The sequence below is a fragment of the Malus domestica genome, chromosome 12 (assembly GCF_042453785.1).
Source record: "Malus domestica chromosome 12, GDT2T_hap1".
NCBI lineage: Eukaryota > Viridiplantae > Streptophyta > Magnoliopsida > Rosales > Rosaceae > Malus > Malus domestica.
In genome coordinates this window covers 18,486,697-18,510,118 of record NC_091672.1, presented here as the reverse complement: position 1 = coordinate 18,510,118, position 23,422 = coordinate 18,486,697, and the positions used below count along the sequence as shown (strand labels likewise).

Here is a 23,422-nt window from a genome sequence, read left to right as displayed (position 1 = left end):
CATGAGTGATGCTCATGGATGTTGACATGAGTGATGCTCATGAATGTTGATATGAGTGATGCTCATGAATGTTTATGTATGATTGACATGAGTAATGCTTATGAATGTTTATGTATGATTGACATGAGTGATGCTCATGTATAATTTTGGAGTACTGGACGTACTTTTGATCACCTGGTTGGTGGTAATAGTGGCAGGTTACCGAATAATTTTGGAGTACTGGGCGTACTTTTGATCACCTGGTTGGTGATAATAGCGGTAGGGTGCCGAATAAGTTTTTGTAGTACTAGACTACTTTTGGTCACCTGGTTGATGCTATTTTGGGCTTATGGGCATTCGCCCTCCACACAACATTCCAGCCCATTTATTTTGGGCTTTACCGTTTTTTTTAACCCTCTGATGGGGTTTATACAGATGTTTCCGAAAGATAAGAAAAATAAATTACATCATTCAAAAATAAGGAAAGTAAATCACATCATTCTGGTGGGGTGTTTATTCCTTGCTTTTGCAGTGTCATCATGTGCTCTGGTAGAGGAAAACCTTTCTTTTGCTTTTTTTTTTCTTTTTGGTTTTTTATGCTTTGCTTTCGTTTTTGTTTATGTTTTTCTGCTTTGTTTCCCACTGCTTTTCTGCTTTTCAAAACTACAGGGGTTGGATTCTTTCTACTTGCTGGGATGAAAAAGTAGGGAAGCATGATAGGAAAGCCATAAAGTTGCACTACTATCGCCAGCCAATTGCCTTTTACTTTTCCTTTTCTCTTTTCCTGTTTCTGAAATATTCTCCCAACAACATCATGATCTTTTTCTTTGCCCTGATCTCGTATCCTCATCCTCTTCCACTCGTAACACTGACCCAACAGACAAAACGCCGTCGTAACACTGTTACCTCATTCGGCGACTTCCTCATCCTCAGATTGTATGAGCACGCATTGACAGAAACTAACAGCAAGAAATGAAAAAGATGGAAGTCTCTCTCCCCTCAATTTCTCTCTCCTCAGTGCAAGAAACAGGATCATTTGCTGCTCTGAGAAGAGTAGCAACTTTATCAGGAGGATAAGAAAAAAGCCGAGAAAAAATACAGAAGCCTTTTCAGGGCGAATCGCGTGGCTGTCCTTCACCTTCTTGGCATCAGCGTAAGCCCTGATCTGTTTCAGGAGCTTCAGAACCTTGAAGACGACCTCCTAACCGTCAAGCAGCTTCGCTCCGACGTCGAGCGGCAACCTGGCCCATCTCTCACCACCCGCTGCGACCTCCTACAAAATTACTTTAAAGCCCTCTTCTGGTTGAGACCTGCTTCCCCATCTTGCTGAACAAAGATCACATCAACACCGTCACCTTCGTTTGGCATGACGCCTTCAAGAACAAGCAGAAGGCTTCTTAGCATAACATCCACTTGGAAAAAGCCGTCGTTTTTTTTCAATTTGGGGGCCGTGTACAGTCAGATTGGGCTCTCATACCCTCGCGCGACCGTCGATGGTCAACTGCAGGCGTCGCACACGTTTATTGAGGTGGCTGAGGCATTCACATTTCTGAGGGACAATGCGGCGACCAAGGCGTCGATAGGGAGCTCCACAACGATGGATTCGTCGGTGGAGTGTGCTGGGATGTTGGATGTTGATCACTTTGAACATGGGCCTCCGTATTTAAACATGGGCCTCTGTCTGTCGGTTCTCTTGTAGGTTAGAGAGAGAAAGAGTCTAGAGAGAGATTGGTAGCTCATGCCTGACATGGTAGCTCCTGCCCGACTCTTGGAGGTTGATAGCTCATTCCTGACACTTGTACAACATCAAAACCATTGATAAGAACTCCAGTAACAGTTTCAATCTTAGTGGTGGCTTCATGATTTGGTTCTCTGATCTGATGTTTTGGATTTGGTTGTCATCTTTGTTTGGGATCTTGGGTTATAGATAATGTGCAAATATCTTGCTTTGCTACAAGTTTGTGGTTGAGAATGGGATACGTACTGCATGGTTCTTGAGTTTCTGCAGATTCACGGTGGAGGTGAAAAAATGAAAGAGAACCGACACAACTTTTCGTATCGATTCCCACAGACGGCGCCAAATATTGATGCACAAAACCGGAGGTCTTGGAACAACATAAATTCGACCGTGAATCTGCAAGAAAGTAAATAACACAAGATGTATTATGGTTCACCCCAAGGTTTGGGCTACGTCCACACTGATTATTGTATTTTTGAGAGGTTTGTGAGGGAGAGAGTATGAGAGCCTCTATAATGAGAGTGAGGCTTTTAGAGGGGGTGAGAGGGCCTAGGAATTGGCCTCTTCCAATTGTGAGGGTGATGAGTCCTTTTATAGAATAAGGGCTCCTCACTTATTACATATTTGCCCATTCCTTTATTACATAATTGCATTTAAGTCCCCTGAGCATTTGTACGAGATCTAAATAGGAAGACCCTAAGTATGGTATAAACACATTTCGTTTTGTTTTTGTTTTTGTTATTGAAATATAGTGTGTGAAGTCAAGTATTTTAGGTTTGGCTTTTCTTGTCAAATATTGTAATTGAACCACACATGCTCAATCTAGTTTTAGGCTATACTTTGATCATGGGATGTTGCTACTGGAGTAAATGTTCAAGATGTGGCACATTTCACCTAAAAAAGTTTGGTCATGCATGTGCATTTCATATTTATATTCATGTTGGATTTTGACTAGTTTGATTGTCTAGTCAGTTTTGCGCGTTGACTTCCAGTTGTTTGGGCACACAAATTAAGACAACTCATATGAGCTGATTGACACCTTTTTGCTGGTGGTCAATTTCTGGCCATTGAATAGCCTATATCTTTTTTGCGGCTGACAGTGTCCTTTGCATAAGTTGCTTGATGGAAAATAGGTTTCCTCTGGTATATCTATGTTTTAGGTTTCAGTTTGTTCTTTAAGGGGTTCATAATTTATTTTAAAGTGAGAGAGTAGTCTTAAAAGCTTTGAGCTTGCTTCTTCTACATTTATGAAACTCTAACGATCAAATATTCTTCAAGCATTAAACCCCAATAATTAGGAAGTAGGTTTGCATTGTTTTAATGGTCTAGCATTAAGTTTCAAATCATTATTTAGACCTTGTTTTTGGATTCTTGTCAGTTTCTTCCTTCAAGTATTTGTCTAGAGAAACTGACTGGTCATTAAATCCAGATTTCACATAACCATCATTGTCATATCATTTGCATTGGTTATGTTGGTTCTCAGTGCCACAACGTGATGAGCTCAGGAGGAGCTGCCACTTTGTGAAGGCCGAAGGAGTCCATCTCGTGTAAGGCAAGGTTCTACAAAGGTATAAGTTGCTCCGTAGATTATGATCTAGGAATTGAGCTTGTGTGGATACCTTATATGAAACTTTTTACACTAGTGGATTAGACTCAGTGATGAGTCTACGGTTTTTTAACCCAGAGGTGGGGTTTTCGGCCAAAAACTCTTTGTGTTGATTATTGTTATTCTTATTTACATATCTTGTTAATTTGCATGTAACTCATTGACTCTAAGGTTTGTAAATAGATATATGCTTTCAACTAAATTTAACAGAGTTTAAATGTGCACTGAACTAGACCTTTGTTAACTAGGGTTGCGTTAGTAAACCAATTATAATTGTTTATTTTTTGTTTTGGTAAACTAACAAATCTGATCTTAGTTGACTGGTGACGCTGACTAGTCAATCAAGTATATATTGAATTTTAAATTATAGGATAATCTGCCTGATATCAATTTCATTGTGAAAGTCAAGTATATGGTTTTAAGAAGAATGAAGAAGTGAAGGAATGATTGTGGGATACATAGAGGTAGAGCCTATGTATTAAGTGACAAACCAAATCTATTTTAAATTGTTTTCATTTTGGGTAAATTACACTTTACCACCTCAGGTTTGAGGTATATTGCAACTTCATACAACATCTTCAAAACATTTCACTTTCATACCTCACATACTATTATATTTCAATATAATACATTCGTTATATTTTCCATCCATTGATCCGTTTAGAGCTGACGTGATTGCCACATTTGTGCCACGTGGTAATTTTTTTATGCATTAAAAATATTATAATAATTTACCCTTGAAAAAAAAAAACAAAAACCCATCATCCCCGACACCTTCTCCCTCTCCTCCACTCTCTTCACCTTCCCTCCCATCCAAAAAATCAACCCCATCCCACCCTACCCCCACCTCCCCCTGTGCCTTCACGATAAAATTCCACTCCATTGTACTGCAAACGCAATTTCTGTCACTCTCTCTCCTTCACCCATTCATTTCTCCTAACAAAACCACCACACACCACCATTTTTTGATTCTCGAAAGCCTGAGCCTCCATCAATGGCGATTGCATCTCCATCCCCTTTGACCTTCTCCACCTCCTTTTGCCGCACCTATACTGAGTCTCTCTCCACCTTCACTGGCATCCTTTCCATTTTCTTCCGCTGCCGGCGGCTCAGTCTCGCCAAACAACGACGACCTCCAATATGAGACCATGGCTTCTCACATCAGCGTTACTGAAGAGGATCGCTGGTGTTTGTCACACTGCCTATGGATTTTGTTGGGTCATAGGGTGTAGTTCGGAAGCCCAAGGCCATGGTTCAGTTTTTGAAGGGCCTCACAGTGGCCAGAGTGGAAGGTGTGGTCATGGAGGTGTGGTGGGGCTTGGTGGAGAGGGATTAGCCTGGCCTTCATCCAACATAAACCCCACATTTAAATCTTGAAATTGCTTGGAGGCGGTGAACTTAGCGACACTGTCGAGGTACCGGGGGTTGTGGGGGAGGTGGGCGTGGGGTGGAGGGTTGCGGGGGATGTGGGGGTGGGGTAGGGGTTGCGGGGGAGGTGGGGGTAGGGTGGGATAGAGGTGGGTTTTTGGATGGGATAGGAGGTGGAAGAGAGTGGAGGAAAGGGAGGTGGTCGAGAGGGGAGGAATGGTTTTCTGGGTTTCAATGTTTTTTTTAATTTTTTTAATAGGGTAAATTATTATAATATTTTTAATGCATAAAAAATTAATTTTTTTGCCATGTAGCACAAATGTGGCAGTCACATCAGTTCTTAACGAACCAATGGATGAAAAATGTAACAGATGTGTTATATTGAAATAAAATAGTACATGAGGTATGAAAGTGAAATGTTTTGAAGATGTTATATGAGGTTGCAATAGACCTCAAACATGAGATGGTAAAGTGTAATTTACCCTTTCATTTTCAAAAGTTGCCTTGCATTCATTCTTATTTATTTCTTTCCAACGCTCCCACTCGTTTCTTCATCCATCGTTTCTCTCATATACGTTCCACATATGGCAAGGACAAGAAGTAAACATTATAACTAAAAACGAATCGGTCATCAAACAGAGCTTAAATTGTTTACAACTTCCAAGATTTTGTTCTCATTCAATTTTTTTGTTTCTTTGATTCTCTCTATCATCCCTTTTCATCTCTCATTTATTCTATATACGTTTTTATATCTAAAGTACAAAAAGTAAAAAGTAAAAAAGAAATAACTATCACACATACCGTTTAGAAATTCTCAAACAAATAATGATGGATAAATTGTTGACTGCCGAAAATTATTATTAAAAGAAATTTAAGAAAAATATGTTATGCATACGTCATTGGCATAGACATAAAAACACGTGACCATCATCTACCAACGGGAATGGTTTGAAATTAAGATGCATCGTGTGTACATGTAGATATGGGACCTATAGTTAGGTGGAGCCTTGGAGATGCATGCAATATCTAATCATTTTACGATGTACGGAGTCTGTGGACTGATCTGGGTCGTTACATTGGAAAGGAAAGCTATGTTGATTGTCTAAGGGGTATGATTTTTTTTCCTCTTTTTTCCTCTTTTTTCCTCTTCTCTTCTTTTCCATCTTATTTAAACGGTCATTGTTAAATCATGTCAACATCTTATATTAATTTTTTTATAAAAAAAGAAAAACAAAATAAAGAATGTGACAGAAGAGAATAGAATAGGATAAAAAAAAAAAAGAGAGAATCCTAGACCATCTTCTAAGACTTCTACGTGATAATAAACAGTGGAGGAGACCATTGATGCTTTGGCAGCTTCAGTTTCAGAGATTTTGAGTGCCTTTTACATTTTAATCCTAGTTTTTTTAGTAATTTTATAATATATGAATATATCGACCGATTCACGTTCCGAAACACTTTAAAAATGTGCATGCATAACTCAAGAAATTTCCGGGAGCAATTATACCTCTCTCAAAGTAAGCTAATTTGTATCATCTGTAGAAGTATAATTACCACATTAATTATATCATATTGTCGATTCTAACTGTTGACATTAATCTTCATAATATCGCATTATGACATATAGCAATTATGTTATTGGTTGTTACTTACTCAGTCTTAATTAGTGACATTTAAGCAACATCACCATTTTCCTTCATTTCTAATAATTAAGTCAAACATATAATCATTCTTGCATGCTCATGAAATTTTATTAAAATAACTTTGGATGTTCAATACATGAAACTGTTTGTTATTGTTTATATAAGATTATATAGCAATCAGAAAGATTACATTTAGAAATAGAAAGAGATTTTTTAATGTGCTCAAAATATGGGACAATACATCATATGTTCTGCTACAATTGTAAGGATTTTTTTTTTTTTTTTTTTAAGTTTCTTCACTTGTATAATGACGTATGGTGTATGTGCCAGTGTTTTGGGCACACTGAAAAATCGTTCCAGAAATAATATTTGGCACTGGTGAATTACACAGTGATGGCAAAAAAAAAGCTGAAATGCCTTTATGAATATTTCCGATTTTCAAAAATGTGGAATCGCATGATGAAGCAGCTAATCCCCGTTTAAAAAGAAGTTATATTCTCCAAATTACGATGTCATATATTGCTAGTCTGGCTTTGTTACTAATATAAAGAATTGTAAGTTTCATGAACCCGGACACCAGCCACACCAAGTACTCTATATAATAAGAATGATCATGGATAGATCCAAGAAATGTCGACTAATAAATATTTATATTTACTTAAGCCACCTCTCAAATATGGATAATATATATATATATATATATGTATGTATTATTGAAAGATCAAGTAATTTTAAATATCTGATTGATAGGTATGATCAATATAATATGTCAAACTGCAGACATGACAAAATTAAACACCAAAGTTGTATTACTAAATACAAACAGTTGGGAACATAGGTAACGTATATAGTTTTTCTCTTTTTTATGTGGCCAATAACATTTTTAGTATTGTAATTTTCTAAATTATAAATGGATTCACCACACTTTCTACTCTTCTAATTCAAGTAAGGTAGCCACTTAGTATTATGATACAGTGATATTTCTCTTCGTTTGTAAGTGAGAGGTCTTAGGTTCGATTATCGCTAAAGACGAATTTGAACCACATTATTACAAGTCCATTGTGAGGTTAAACCCACCATTCCTCTTTAATGTAGATATTATCGTTTGTTACAAAAAAAATTCAAGTATGATAACTTTTTGGTACATGTCTTTCCAAAAAAAAAAAAAAGTTACGAAATCTTAGACCATCTCTAAAGAAAATATCAAATTATAAGAGATAAATTACAATTGATGACTGATGTGGCAATCTGAAGTCTTATGTCAAATTTTGTTCTTCTCCATCCGAATTGTCAAATGTTATTTAATTATTTAAATAGAGTTTGAAATAGTTGTAATTATTACAAAAATGTTGAAACAAAATTTTTATTGGTTGAAATGTTAGTGGAATAAGGGACCACCCATAAAATGAATTAAAAATAAATTTAACATTGATATTAAATTTGACTCTAAATCGCAAATCCTTCAAATCCAGTTAGCAAATAACACTTCCGTTGGAGAGATTTTTGATGTCAAATATCCACAGTAACATTTCATCTAAAATTTTGACATCTACTTTGGAGATGTCCTTACACTTCCAGCCCCTATGTTAGAATAATTGTTTAGTTAATTTTTTTTTAACGCATCACTCAGATGACTCGCCTAATTTTGCTTGCATGGATTCATATCAATGACCAATTGATTAACTAATGTTACATGTGGTAACAAAAAGGAATTTTTTTTTTTAAAAAAAATAAAAACCTTAATCGTCCAGCTCTCACTAAAGATGAATAGCAACCTGGCGTTCAGTTTTATCCTCACGCTATAATCCTTGGTCATCAAATAATCCAGTCAACAAGTTTGCACGCCTTCTTCGGTTAACCTTTTGATATTTTGTGTTTTGATCGTCGAGTCTCAACCAATTTTCACGAGAACGTTGCCTCCAAAATGCTTCCTCCTGTGCAAGCAAAGAATGTAGTTTATTATAGAGTTCGTACCTTTGTGCTATTGACGTTTCCGTGAAAGGTTGTCCAAATAAGCTATTTAATTTATCCTCCGTCTCTGCAATCTCTTCTGGAATTGAGCGTTCATTGTTCTTTGCCCACTTCATTAATTCCACTCTGGTAGCTTTAATTTTCTCCGTCACTTGAAACATAGCAGACCTCACAATTTCCGAATTCCAACCCTCTTGTACCGCTTCTTGACACCCCTCTTTGGCTGTCCAACCTTCTTCAAAGCGGAATGCTTTCTTGTACTTTCCTTTCTTACGAACCACCCACTCAAACAAAATAGGGATATGATCCAAAGTCGTTGGATTTAGATGTTCCACCCGGAATGACAGAAATAAGTCTATCCATTCCTGGTTTGCCAGAACTCGATCAAGTCGAACTGTGATGCCTCCACCCCTTTTAGTTGCCCAAGGAAATTTATTACCTAGATAACCAAGGTCATTAAACTGACATCTTGCCAACACCTCCCGAAAACCCATTATCTGTCTTTCACTTCTTAAGTCACCACCTTCCTGCTCATCCGCTCTTAGGACTTCATTAAAATCTCCAATACAACACCTAGGGAATGATGAATTGGCATTAAGAGACTCAAGTAATTGCCATGATTTATGCCGATCCGCTTCCGCTGGAAAACCATAGAAGAATGTGACACAGTTACTCTTATTCCGAAGAATAAAGATTCAACAATGATGACACAGTTATGTCAGATTAGTTTATGCAATGTCATTTACAAAATTTGCTCCAAAGTTTTAACCAATAGACTCAAAAAGGTGCTTCTGGAGATTATTTCTACCAATCAGAGTGCTTTTGTGCTGGGGATTTCTGATAATAGCTTGGTAGCGGTAATTGCTTATTATATGCATAAGAAGTCTTCTGGATGGGATGAAGTGATGGCATTGAAACTGGATATAAGTAAGGCGTACAACCGTATCGAATGGAGTTTCCTTGAACAAATGATGAAAAAGTTGGGCTTTATGGACAGGTGGATTAATTTGATGATGGCGTGTGTGACTACCGTTTCATACTCGTTTAAGGTAAATGGCGAGCCGGTGGGACATGTTCACCCGAAGCGGGGGATTCGACAAGGTGACCCTCTTTCTCCGTTTCTCTGTGTTATGTGCGGAAGGTCTCTTTGTGTTATGTGCGGAAGGTCTTTAGGCTCTTTTCGATGCTTGGGAGAAGCAGGGATGGATTAAAGGGGTCAAAGTGTGTAAGGGCACTTCGACTGTGAATTATCTTTTGTTTACGGATGATAGTTTCATTTTCCCCAGAGGCACGATTCAGGAATGCCTACAGGTGAAACATTTGTTGAAAACATATGAAGATGTATCAGGCCAAGCTATTAATTATGTGAAGAGTTGTGTAGCTTTCAGTGGAAACTTGATAGAGTATGATGGACAGTTATTGGCGGATTGTTTGGGTATGCTGCGGGTAATTTTCCATGATTGCTATCTTGGCCTACCGGTTTTGGTGGGAAAATCGAAGAAGGATACGTTCGCATACATTAAAGATCGATTGTGGAAAAAATTAAATGGTTGGAAAGGAAGTCTTCTGAGTAGTGTCGGGAAAGAGATATTGATAAAAACAGTAGCCCAAGCTGTACCCCTATACACCATGCAAACTTTCTTGCTACCAAAAACTTTCTACGATGAGTTGAATCAAATGGTGGCACAATTTTGGTGGGGAAAGGAACAAGGGAAGCGAAGGATACATTGGATTCGGTGGAAAAAGTTATGTAAACTAAAGGGAGATGGTGGCCTTGGCTTTAAGGATATCTATGCCCTTAATCTAGCTCTGTTGGCAAAGCAAGGGTGGCAGTTGATACATGAACAATCCTCTTTGGCATCCCAAATTTTTAAAGCCAAGTATTATCCAGAAAATGATTTTCTTTCGGCACCGGTGAAGACAAATTCATCTTATGGTTGGAGAAGTATAGCTGAAGCCCGCAAAGTAATTAGGGTTGGAGCTCCATGGAGAGTGGGGGATGGTTCTTCTATTAAAATTTGGGGTGATAGTTGGTTACCAAGGGAAACGTTTTCAAAGTTCTTAGCCCTATACCTATGGGAATGGATCAGTCCACTACAGTGGAGAAGTTGATCTCGATGGAGGGAGGGATTGCATGGAACATGGAAGTGGTAAATAATATTTTTTTTGGCAGAGGAAGCTCGATTGATTCAGACCATATCACTTAGTATCTCTCAGACATCATATGTTTTAATCTGGTCTGCAGAGTCGAATGGGAAGCTTACAACGAAAAATGCCTATTTTTTAGCTTGGATTGGCGGAGAAGTCAATGGACAAGAGAGTAATGGTTCTTCGATTACACATGAGATGAAATTTTTGTGGAAGGCTTTGTGGAGAGCTCGGGTACCTGAGAAAGTGAAGATTTGTGTATGGCGATGTTGTATGAATGCGTTACCAACACAGGACAATCTGAAAATAAATAAAATCACTACGGATGCTGCTTGTATGTTCTGTAACAGTGAAGAAGAAACCATGGTGCATTTGATGAGGAATTGTCCTAGAACGACTTCGATTTGGTTAATAAGCCCGTTGGGTTTACGGAGTAGAACAGACACTAGGGGACATTTGGTGGATTGGTTCATAAGACTGGCTAGTGAATTATCAAGAGAAAGCTTTGATTTGTTACTTGTGATTAGTTGGAAGGAACATAACTTGTTTTTATGGCAGGGAAATGCACTTTAACAGTTGGAGTTGGTTTCCAGAGCACAAAGTGGGTTATAGGAATTCCAGCGATTGCATGGGAAGAATCAAACACACAGCAGCAACGAACTAAAGAAATGGAAGAAACCAAAATTGGGTTGAGTAAAATGTAACTTTGATGCGGCCTGAGATGAACAACATGAGGTAGGTGGTGTTGGGATGGTGATTCGAAATGAGAAGGGGGAGTTTATAGCAATAAAGGTGATACAACACACTGCCATTTGTTCCCTGCAGTTTGTTGAGATGATGGCAGCAAGGGACGTGACTATGTTTGTCAAGGAGTGGGAATTCCCAGCTTTGGTTCTTGAAGGTGATGCTTTGTTTGTGATAGCAGGACTAAAAAATGAAGGAAGTGATGACACCTCACATTTTGGAAACATTCTAAATGACACGTGGTCAATTGTTCATTCATTGCCAAAGTGGAAGGGGGACAAACAAGGTGGCACACTGTGGCTTGGTTTGAGGAACTCCTTGATGTAATTCTTGATCTTCTCTTTAAGGATAGTAATTCCTAATTAATTATATTGGTGCGGAACACTCTTTTTCCCTTCGACCGGGTTGAAAACCCCGACAAGGTTTTTATCGAGGCCCTTTAATAGCTCCCTATCCTCATTGATGTACGTATCCATTTCTTATTAATGAATATCATACGTTTTCAAAAAAGAAAAAAAAATTGGCGTTCAGTTACAATTTTCTTTAGTGTGTTAATGTGTCATGCTTGTGATCCACACATCCAATGAAATAGCGACACATGGAGATAATAAAAGACAAATTTATAAATTGTTTTTGAACAAATGATATTATCTACACTAAGAAAGAGGAGGTGGACTCAATATGGTAAATTTATAAAAATTATTAAAAATAACTAAAAGAAAAAAAAAAGTTGAACAAAAAACAAGCAAGTATGAAATTAGAAACAAAAAACGACAATGAAATTAAAAGAGAAATGCAAGCCCCCAACTTCTCCCCAAAATCCCAGCACCATTCCCTTCCCCTATCCCTGATCCTCACGACAGCCCCACATTTACAGCAACCATCCTAACCAAACACAGATCCAACCTAATCCCTCCCAAGTCCCAACTATACCCGTAGGCATCCTTACCCACCTCAATTTGAAATTTTCTTTTTAGTTTGAGAGAGAGAGAGAGAGAGAGAGAGAGAGAGAGAGAGAGAGAGAGAGAGAGAGAGAGAGAGAGAGAGAGAGAGAGAGAGAGAGAGAGAGAGAGAGAGAGAGAGAGAGAGAGAGAGAGAGAAGGGGGTCGAATGCGAGGAAGGATGTACTGGTTGAGCGTTAATTGTGGCGATTTTTTTTATATATTTTTTTATTTTTTACAATCGATATTATTTACACTAAAAGGTTGGGGGAGTGAGCTTAGTTTTGCAATGGGCTAGTAATAATGTGGTTCAGATTCATCTTTAGTGGGAATCGAATCTAAAATCTCTCACTAAATGAAGAGGAATACCACCAAAGTGTAGTACTAAATGACTCCTCTTTTTTTCTCATTAATGTTAATCTTCATCCTGTGAAGAATATCAATAGAGTTTTCCTGTGTAATCTAGAGAGAGAAAGAGAAGAATTTAGAGAGAGAATTGTAGCTGAATTATCCTTTTTGTATTCAATGAATAATTCTTACAGTACATAATACAAGTATATATACATGTAACTTTCCTTACTCACTAAGTATTCTATACTAACTGTTTTAACTACCACAACCACCTTATCCCTTCATCTTTTGACACTTGTCACGATCTGACAGTTCTTTATCTTTACATCCCCCCTCAATCATATGCTTGGAGGAACCAAGCATAAGATTGGAACAATGATGCTGAAACAAGGGTGTAGACAGTCCCTTTGTTAATATATCTGCAAACTGTTCTTTGGATGACACATGAAGCACACGGAGATCTCCTCGAATAACACGTTCCCGCACAAAATGATAATCTATTTCAATATGTTTCACTCGTGAATGGAAGATAGGATTAGAGGATAAAGCAATGGCAGAGATGTTGTCACAATAAAGAACCGCTGCAGTGAAAATTGGAACACACAGATCACATAAGACGTGCCTGATCCATGCTAACTTAGCAGTTGCTATTGCCAACGCTCTATATTCTGCCTCTGTTGATGATCTGGAAACCGTGTGTTACTTCTTCGATGCCAAAGATATAGGACTCGAACCAAGATATACAATATGACCAGAAGTCGATCGTCTATCATTTGGGTCACCTGCCCAATCGGCATCTCAAAATGCGTTTGACAGCTACAACATGGGAGTCCATATGATTATGCATGAACTGGCAACATTGATTTACAGAGAAGGCAATATCCGGCCTTGTAAATGTCAAGTATTGCAAGGCTCCCACAATACTTCAATATTGTTGTGGACTGTGATAAGGAGTCCCTTCGATCTTAGACAACCTGTGGTAGGTTAAACATGGTGTGGCATAAGGTTTGAAATCTTGCAAGTCAACCTTTTCTAGCAGATCCTTGATGTATTTAATTTGTGAAACAAAGAGACCATGAGGCTGATATGTAATCTGTAACCCCAAGAAATAATGAAGCTGGCCTAAATCTTTCATGTCAAACTCCTTGGCTAAATCTTGTATAACATCATCAATCAACTGAGTTGAGCTGCCAGTGAGGATGATATCATCCACATATAAAAGAAGAACCACAGTACCAAGATGAGTGTGCTGCACAAACAATGATGGATCGGCCAGAGAAGCTTTAAAACCCAATCCTGGTAAAAAACTTGTAAACTTTTCATTCCAAGCTCGAGGAGCTTGTTTTAATCCATAGAGTGACTTATTAAGTTTGCATACATAATTGGAGGGATTAACTGAACTTTCAAAGCCTTGTGGTTGAGACATATACACTTTTTCATGTAGGTCACCATGAAGAAATGCGTTCTTCACATCCAGTTGCCTCAAGGACCATTGATACTGAGCTGCTAATGCCAAAATTAACCGAATAGTGGTAGGTTTCACTACAGGACTGAAAGTCTCACTGTAATCCACACCCTCTTCTTGGCTATAACCGTTTGCAACTAACCGTGCCTTATATCTTACCACTGATCCATCATGATTAGTTTTGATTCGATAGACCCATTTACAACCTACTAGGTTTTTAGTAGATGGTAATGGAACTATGGACCAAGCATTCTGAGACTTTAAGGTAGTGATCTCATCTTCCATAGCAGCAACCCATTCTGGAATTTTAATAGCAGACTTGAAAGTTGTAGGTTCTGAAACGTGGGCAGAGGACTTAACTGTTGCTGAAAACACCTTCTTACTAGATATGCCACTTTTAGATCAAGTTTGCATAAGGTGTAAGCTCACTGAGGGTATTGGAAAAAATCTGGATCATCAGGAAGCAAGGACTGTGTAGGTTCTGCAGGTAATGCAGTAGGTGATGTATGAGAAGTAGGATAGTCCACAAATCCCAAATTAGTAAGTGGTGTGGACATGGAACACTCTGAGGCAGTAGTGGGAGTGATGGTTGAAAACTCTGAGGCATTAGTAGGGATAGAAGTTGAACACTCTGGAGCTTGAAGTGGAATTGGTGAAACTGCAATATTATGAGAATTGACTAATGAAGGAAGAACTTGTGGTTGTACTTGTAGTGATGTGGATGTAATGCGTGGTGATGCATTGTTGGATGTAATGATGGATGAATAAGGAAAGGTAGTCTCATCAAATAAAACATGTCTAAACACATAAATTTTGTTGGTAAGAGGATTGAGACAAAGATAGCCTTTACACTGACTGGCATAGCCTATGAATATGCACTGTGAAGTTTTAGGTTGCAGCTTACTAGAATTCAATTGTTTTAAAAACGGAAAACAAGCACATCCAAAGACTTTAAGATGAGATATGGATGGTGAGGTTCCAAACAAGCACTGAAATGGTGATGACATTTGGAATGTTTAACATGCCATTCTATTTATAAGATAAACAGAAACGGCACAAGCATGAAACCAAAATTTATGTGGTAAGGATGCTGTTTGAAGTAGAGTGATGGCTGTTTCAAGTATGTGTCTGTGCTTCCTTTCAACGAGACCATTATGTTGAGGAGTATAAGGACATGACTTTTGATGAATGATACCTTTTTGGAGTAAATATTGTTTGAATTTATGACTGGAGTATTCACCCCTACCATCACTTTGAAACACTTTCACAGTTGCAGATAATTGAGTGATCAGAAAACTGTGAAAATGAACAAAGACACCAAAAACTTCACTTTTATTCATTAATGGAAAAATCCAGGTAAACCTGGTACATTCATCCACAAAGCTTACATAAAATTTGTAACCCTCAATGGAAATAGTGGATGAAGGACCCTAAACATCACTATGGATGACCTCTAGAGGGTGGACAGTTTTATTGGTAGGAAATAGAAATGGAAGCTTGGCAAATTTGCCTTCTAAACAATATTTACAGACAGAAGACACATGATCTAAAGATATAGTAATATGTGATTGTTTTAGCATTGCAGAGGTGACAATGTTGGAAGGATGTCCTAATCTTTGGTGCCATAAATTTATTTTTACTTGACTGCCAAGATAGCAGGTTTGTTGCTGAAAGGATGCATTGTGTTTTTGTGCTTGAATGAGATGTTGTGGAATGTGAAATGGTATTGGATAGAGGTCTTCTCTACAAAGCCCCTGAAGAATGATTTTCCTTGTGATCTTGTCCTAGATCCAGAAACACAAATCATCACAAATGAATCTACATTTGTTATCTTTACATAGCTGATATATGGATAGTAAATGTTGTGATAACTGAGGCACATGCAATATGTTTTTTAATTCAAAAGCATACTGAGGTGTATGAAAAGTAGTAGAACTTATATTAGAGATTGGCAAACCTGAGCCACTTGTTGTTGTTATTGTATCATTGCCAGAAAAAGGTGCTGCGAGATTAAGATTAGAAAGATCTGAGGTCATATGAGAAGTAGCCCCAGTATCAGCAACCCATAATTGGTCTTGTGGTGCAGAAGGAGAAAATGTAGTATGCATTGCAGAAAGATTTGAGGGTAGTGATCTTCCTTGATAAGTGAAGTTGCCTCGATGATAGCACTGAATTGCAGTGTGTCCATATTTCCAACAGATTTGGCATTGCACTTTAGAGGATGGTGCAGATGAAGAAGAGTGTCTTTGAAAGCAATCTGCAGCAATGTGATCTCTTTTGGTGCATATTTGACATGTAGGTACTTCATAACCATGCTCAGGACAAATGGAGATATGAGGTTTGGCAGGACCAAGTATTCCAGCACTCAAATTAGAAGGGCTTGTGTTATACCTTGGATTAGAATGAAAGTTGTTCCTGCCCCTACCTCATCATCGAAAGCCATTGAAACTTTAGCCACCATTGTAATTAGAGGAGTGACCATTATAACCAGTATTTGTCGAACCACCATTATAGACTTGTGACTAAGAAGAACCACTGGAAGAGCCTTCTTGTAGCATAAGAGCTTTGCCTTTACCAGATGTATTTTGAGCAACCATTGCAGTAACAAAAGACTCTTAGATCGAGTTATTTTCAACAGTTGCTTCCTCAGCCAATAACTGAGACCGAAATTCCTTAAGAGTGATGACATTCTCCCTGCCCCTTATAACTATCCTAAAGGTATTATACTCAGAAGGCAACCTTTTCAGTGCCAATATCACAATATCATCATTCTCAAAGGTGACACCAGCTGTAGAAAGATGATCCCTCACATCTTTAATACGTTGCAAATATGTAGAAACTGAATCGGTACCTTTCTTAATATTTTGCAGCTCCGTTTTTAACTGAAAGATATTGGCTTTGGTTATAGTGATCTACATGTCATTAGAGCTCAAGCAACTAATAACGCAAGACATAGCAATGGGAGACAATGTGGCAATGATAAGTTGCATTAATGCACGGTTATGCATTTTCCAAATTTGAAATTCATCAGTCTCAACACCTTCAATTGTAGCATCTTCAATGAATCGAGTAGGACAACGCCTAGTACCATCCACAAAGCTTAAAATGCCATGACTTTCAAGAAGCAATCGAAGTTGATATTGCCAAACAAGGTAATTTGTATCATCAAGTTTAACGGTGATAGAAGTAAACACATTTGTAATCAGATTCGTGATTGAAGATTGAACTATGTTCAATTATGCAGTTGTCACAATTGTGTTGCAGAATGTAACATAGAATCAAGGAATTTGCTTGAAGAAATTGAGAAATCTAGGGTTGAAGAAGCAATCATAAGATTGCAGAAGAATAGAACACAAATCGAGATCAAGATTAAGAAAGAAATCATCAATACAACATGTAAATGTTAAGTTATACTTTTCATCAAACACCTGGCGGGCATGGTTGCATACTGTTAGGTCCTTACTGTGTAGGCCCCTCAATATATCGTTATTATCCTTAGTACAATAGTCTTTAATTTCTTCTTTTCCATTATCCTTTCTCATTTCCTCCCTTACCTATAACTAGAACCCTAACATTTGGTATCCAGAGCCCAGGCGTGCTTCCATGGGCAAGAGCAAGGCGTCGATCATGGTGGCTGATGTTTCCGACTCGGAACTCGACAGAGAGTTTCAACAACAACAAATCATCATGCCACTCTATGAGTTCCATGAGACAGTCACGCTGATGAACGTCCACCAAGATGATCTGCAGCACCATCTCACTGATCTGCAGCACACGCTTGCTGAGATGACGATCGACCGAGCCCGGCAAGAGAAATTTCAACAAACAGTCTTTGAGGAACTTCGTACTCTCAAAACCCCACCCTTTCCCAAAACAGTTCTCAGATTCCCATCGGGTCCATTCCCATTTCCCTGGGCCCCTATCCTTTTGCGGCCATCCCAACCCTTCTTCCCCAACCAACCTGGAGTTCTCCACACTCCCAACCCCTCCCTACAAACCACCTTGTGCGGTCCCCCTTGGCTGCGGGTCCTTCCTCCTTACCTCACACTTCTTCAACTCTTCTTAGTCATTCCCCCAACTTTAGTTACATACCCCCACACTTCGGCGACTCAATCCTGCATCCGTTGGACTCTGCCCATTTTCCCTCCCTTCATTACCCCCATCCCACACCACACTAGGGCCCCAATTTCACCCATTTCTTCCCAAAGCCTTCCTCGTCAATGGCGGGGCCAAAACAGTTAAAGATAAAGCTCACTCGCTTCTTTGAAGAAGACCCGTATGGATGGTTATCCATGGCTGAAAAATTTCTGGATTACCATGAAATTGAGGACTGTCGCCGCGTCACAGTCGCGGGGTTGCATCTGGGGGGTGACGCTGCCCATTGGCAACGATTGTTCAAGCTACGATTCCCTCTTGCCTCTTATGCTACATTCACCACGTAACTACTGCAATGTTTTGGATCGGCTGACGCTTTGAATTTCCATATGGCTCTCTCCCACATCACTCAAACAAAGTCGGTCGAGACCTATGTCGGCCAGTTTATCTGGCTTTCATGTCGTACTCTAGATTGGTCTGATGAGCAGTTCTTAGGGGCATTTTTGGGCGGACTCAAAGAGGACTTGCAGGATGATGTGGTAGCCCAACGACCTACGTCCATTGCCCGGGTTATTGAACTCGTTCGTATTTATGAACACAAAAATGGGCGCCGTTCATCGACTCGTAGTGGGTTTTCCCATCCATCTCCCAATCTCTTTAAGCCTCACACATTGACACCAGCACCTCTAACAGTTTTCCCTCATCCTCCACGCCCCACTCCACATGCCTCTACCCAACCACCTTCTAAACCAGTTATTCACCTCACGCAAGCGGAGATGCAGACATGCAGGGAATAAGGGCTCTGTTTTAATTGTGATGACCAGTTTTGGCCAGGCCATCGTTGTCGACAGTCCCATATTCTACTCCTCATTGCGGAGGATGATTTCAATGACCCATTCCAAGAGGTGGCACCAATCCCACTGCTAGAGCCGGCTTTGGTGGAGCAACCTGACCAACCTATTGCACTCCATGCCATTTCGGCCGCGAAACGCTCTCGCAAACGGGCGATGTGTTTGCAAGGGTTTATTCTTAACACTCTGGTTCAGGTGTTTATTGATTCCGGGATGGATCAAAGTTTTCTTAACCCTCAAGTAGTTGCCAGATTAGGCATTCACACAGATTCTTCTCGTTGTGAGCCGGTTTTGGTAGCAACCGGTCGTTACTTTCGTACGAAGGGTGTTACTCCTCAAGTCTCAGTACTGATTCAAGGGTATGAGTTATGTGGGGACTTTCACCTACTCGTCGTCCCCGGCTGCGACATGGTTTTGGGGATTGATTGGTTAGAAACCTTGGGCCTTATTGGTTGGAACTTCCTCCTCAAGGTCATGGAATTCATGATAAATGGAACAAACTATCGTCTCGTAGGATCTTCCACACCTCCTCAAAGTTCATGTGCCACTTCGTCGGCATTAGACACTCATTTTGGTGTTCCCCTTCAGATTGTGGCTCAACTATCCCGTGTTCCTCAGGGTTCCCTGCCTTCATCTCCACTTTCGGTAATACTCCAAGCACTGCTTTTGAGATACTTGGACCTATTTGAGCCACCCACCACCTTGCCACCCCATAGGGCATTTAATCATCAAATCCCTTTCCTTCCAGGCACAGGACCTGTGAATGTGCACCCTTACCGCTATGGTCATGCCCAGAAAGCGAAACTTGAACGGCAGGTGGTTGACATGTTATCCATCGGCATCATTCAACCGAGTTTTAGCCCTTTCTCTTCACCTGCTCTATTGGTGGGTAAGGTTGAGGGCGATTGGCGTTTTTGTGTCGACTACAGAGTTTTGAATTCGGTCACAATCAAAGACCGCTTCCTTGTTCCGGTTATTGATGAATTACTAGCAGAACTTCATGGCGCTGTCATTTTTTCCAAACTGGACTTGCGTTAGGGATATCACCAAATACGGATGCACCTGGCTGATATCCCTAAAATAGCTTTCCGTACCCATGAAGGCCACTATGAGTTCACTGCCATGCCTTTTGGCCTTACCAACGCCCCAGCCACATTTCAGGCATTGATGAATTCAATTTTAAAGCCCCTATTGCGGAAATCTGTGATCGTCTTTTTTGACGATATATTGGTTTATAGCGACACTCTGGCACACTATGTTTCTCACTTGGCTACTGTCTTTGAGCTTCTCCACACCCACCAACTGAAATTGAAGCCTTCAAAATGTCTTTTTGGCCAAAGTTCTATTGCTTATTTAGGGCATGTTATTTCTTCAGATGGTGTATCAATGGATTCCTCCAAAATTTTTGCCATTATGGAGTGGTCGTCTCCTGCCAACATTAGAGACCTTCGAGGTTTTTTGGGTCTCGCCGGTTACTATCGTAAATTCATTCGGAACTTTGGGTTGCTAGCAAAGCCACTCACTGACTTGCTCCGTAAAGATAGTTTCCAGCGGTCTCTCGCGGCAGAATTGAGTGTGATGCTTCGGATAGCGGAATTGGAGCGGTCTTATCACAGGAGAACCACCCTATTGATTTTCTTAGTAAGCCCTTGGCTCCGAAACATCATGCTCTTTTGGTATATGGAAAGAAATGTTGGCCCTGGTCTTTGCGGTACAAAAATGGATGCCTTATTTGCTTGGTCAGCACTTCAAAATACTTACAGACCACCAAACTCTGTAGTATTTTTTGGATCAACGCATTACAACTCCCGCTCAGCAAAAATGTTTGTTGAAATTACTTGGCTATAATTATACCTTGGAGTATAGGCCTGGATCCTCCAACGCAGCCGCGGATGCCCTTTCTTGTTGGCCTGAGGTCCTGGCCTTAATGGGTCTGTTTCGGCTTCTGTTTGACTGTATCACGGACATACAAGCTACTATGCTTCGGACTCGCAAGCTTTCACCATTCTGAAGGATTTGCAAGTCCATCCAGCAAGTCATGCCTTGTTTAAACTCCAAGGGGATCTTCTTTATTATAAACAAGGTGTGTTTATGGCAACCTCATCCCCTTGGCATTCTCGCCTCCTGGCGGAATTTCAATCTTCTCCTTCAGCGGGTCATTCGGGCTTCCTCCGCATATATAAAAGGCTGACATGTAACTTCAATTGGCCGGGGCTTAAAAAGGAAGTGAAAAAGTTTATTGCTTCATGTGACACTTTCTAGCGTATCAATTATGAGACCATCAAGCCTCCGGGGCTGCTGCAACCTCTAGCCATTCCCAAACAGATTTGGACGGACATTGCGATGAATTTTGTCGAAGGCCTTCCTTCGGTCTATGGCACGAATGCAATCTTGGTGGTAGTGGATAGGTTGTCAAAATACGGCCATTTTATCCCCATCAAACATCCCTATTCAGCTCCTAAAATTGTAGAGGTGTTCATTAAAGAAATCTTTCGTCTCCATGACATGCCGTCTTCTATAGTCAGCAATCGGGATCTAATCTTCATCAACGAATTTTGGACAGCCTTCTTTAAGCAGCAGCATACCACCCTTTGCAAAAGCTCTGCCTATCACCCTCAATTCGACGGGCAAATGGAGGTGCTCAATCGAACCCTTGAACACTTCTTGCGTAACTTTGTGAGCGACAAACCAACGGACTGGATTCAGTGGCTTCCGTGGGCAGAGTGGTGGTATAATACCATCTTCTAATTTGCCATCAACATGACTCCATTCCAGGCCGTGTATGGATATCATCCACCTACAGTGTCCTCTTACCTCCCTGGTTCCTCTCCGGTGCACAACGTCGACATAGCACTCTGTGATCGCAATTCACTGCTCAAACAGTTGCGGGAGCATTTGCAACTTACACAACATCGCATGCGCCAATACGTCGACAAACAACGCTCTGAGCGTACCTTCACTGTGGGTGATTCGGTTTTCCTGAAACTTCAACCTTATCGCCAAACTTTAGTGTCCAAGACTCATTGCCCCAAATTGGCTCCCCGTTACTATGGCCCCTTCAAAGTGATTGCACGGGTTGGTCAAGTTGCCTATACACTAGACCTTCCACCTCAGTCTCGTATTCACCCTACCTTTCATGTTTCCTTGTTGAAACCACAGCTTGGGAGCCATATGGTAGCTTCTCCAACTCCGCCACCACTCTTTACTACAGGTACCTTCCTGTGGACCCCTGAGAAAATTCTTCATTGCGGGCTATTCAAGAGCGGGAACCGTGGAGTCACTCGTTGGTTAATCCAGTGGAAAGGACTTCCAGAGCATGACGCCACTTGGAAGGATGCTGATTCCATCCTCACCCGTTTTCCATCCTTTACAGCCTGAGGACATGCTGTTTCAGGGAAGGGTGCCATGTTAGGTCCTTACTATGTAGGCCTATCGATAAATCGTTATTATCCTTAGTACAGTAGTAAATGGGTGCTAGGTGATGACTCAGCTTATGAGATATTTTGTCTCTTGTGTTGAATGGATATATATCCCCCTTTTGTAATGAATTTGGATAGCAAGGTATGAAAATAGTCTTTAATTTCTTCTTTTCCCTTATCCTTTCTCATTTCCTCCCTTACCTGTAACTGGAACCCTAACACATACACTGTGCAAATCAAGATCGATGTGAGATACGAAGCTCGACTCGAAAGATAATAGCAAAGAACTCCAAATTAGATCACTAAAAACTTCAAAGATCGAGAGCGGAAGCAGCACGTATCCTCAGAATCCAAGGACCGGCGAAGATACCATGTTAATCTTTATCCTGTGAAGAATATCAATAGAGTTTTCCTGTGTAATCTAGAGAGAGAAAAAGAAGAATTTAGAGAGAATTGTAGCTGAATTATCCTTTTTGTATTCAATGAATAATTCTTACAGTACATAATACAAGTATATATACATGTGACTTTCCTTACTCACTAAGTATTCTATACTAACTATTTTAACTACCACAACCACCTTATCCCTTCATCTTTTGACACTTGTCACGATCTGACAGTTCTTTATCTTTACAATTAATTATTTCCTTTTCGTTTGTGTGTTATCCACATGCCAGTACGTACGTATTTGGTCGTATGCACCTCACATAGATGCCATGTTAGGACACTAGTGGAGATTTTAAACTTAATGGCATGTGGCAAAGTGAGACACATAATTAATATTTAGGGAAGTAAGTGAGAACTTTTGAGTTTCATGAGATAAAGTGAGAGAAAAGTTGAGTAGTTTCAGAAAGTGTTTAACTAATGGTTTATTTTGAAAGGATTAATAGTGAAATAATTTGTACATTCAAGATTGTGAAGCGTTTAAATGACAATGACTAAAATGTTATATATCCTAAACTACAAGGATGCAATGTAATTTACCCTAGCAGGGTAAATTCATTCACCCCTATTTATAAATCACGCAAAATCAAGATCATCATCAATGGGCCAAGTAGTCCTTCAACCGGATTAATTTAGTTTTGGATACTTTCTTTACTTTA

At 39.8% G+C, this 23,422-nt stretch overlaps 1 protein-coding gene across 1 annotated transcript; it reads right to left on the bottom strand.

Moving 5' to 3' along the window:
• Nucleotides 1–8,133: 8,133 nt before the first annotated feature.
• On the bottom strand, nucleotides 8,134–8,799 carry LOC139189850 (uncharacterized). Its single transcript, XM_070809094.1, has one exon. It carries the CDS (start codon nucleotides 8,797–8,799, stop codon nucleotides 8,134–8,136), a length of 666 nt encoding a protein of 221 aa, XP_070665195.1.
• Between the last annotated feature and the right edge of the window lie 14,623 nt (nucleotides 8,800–23,422).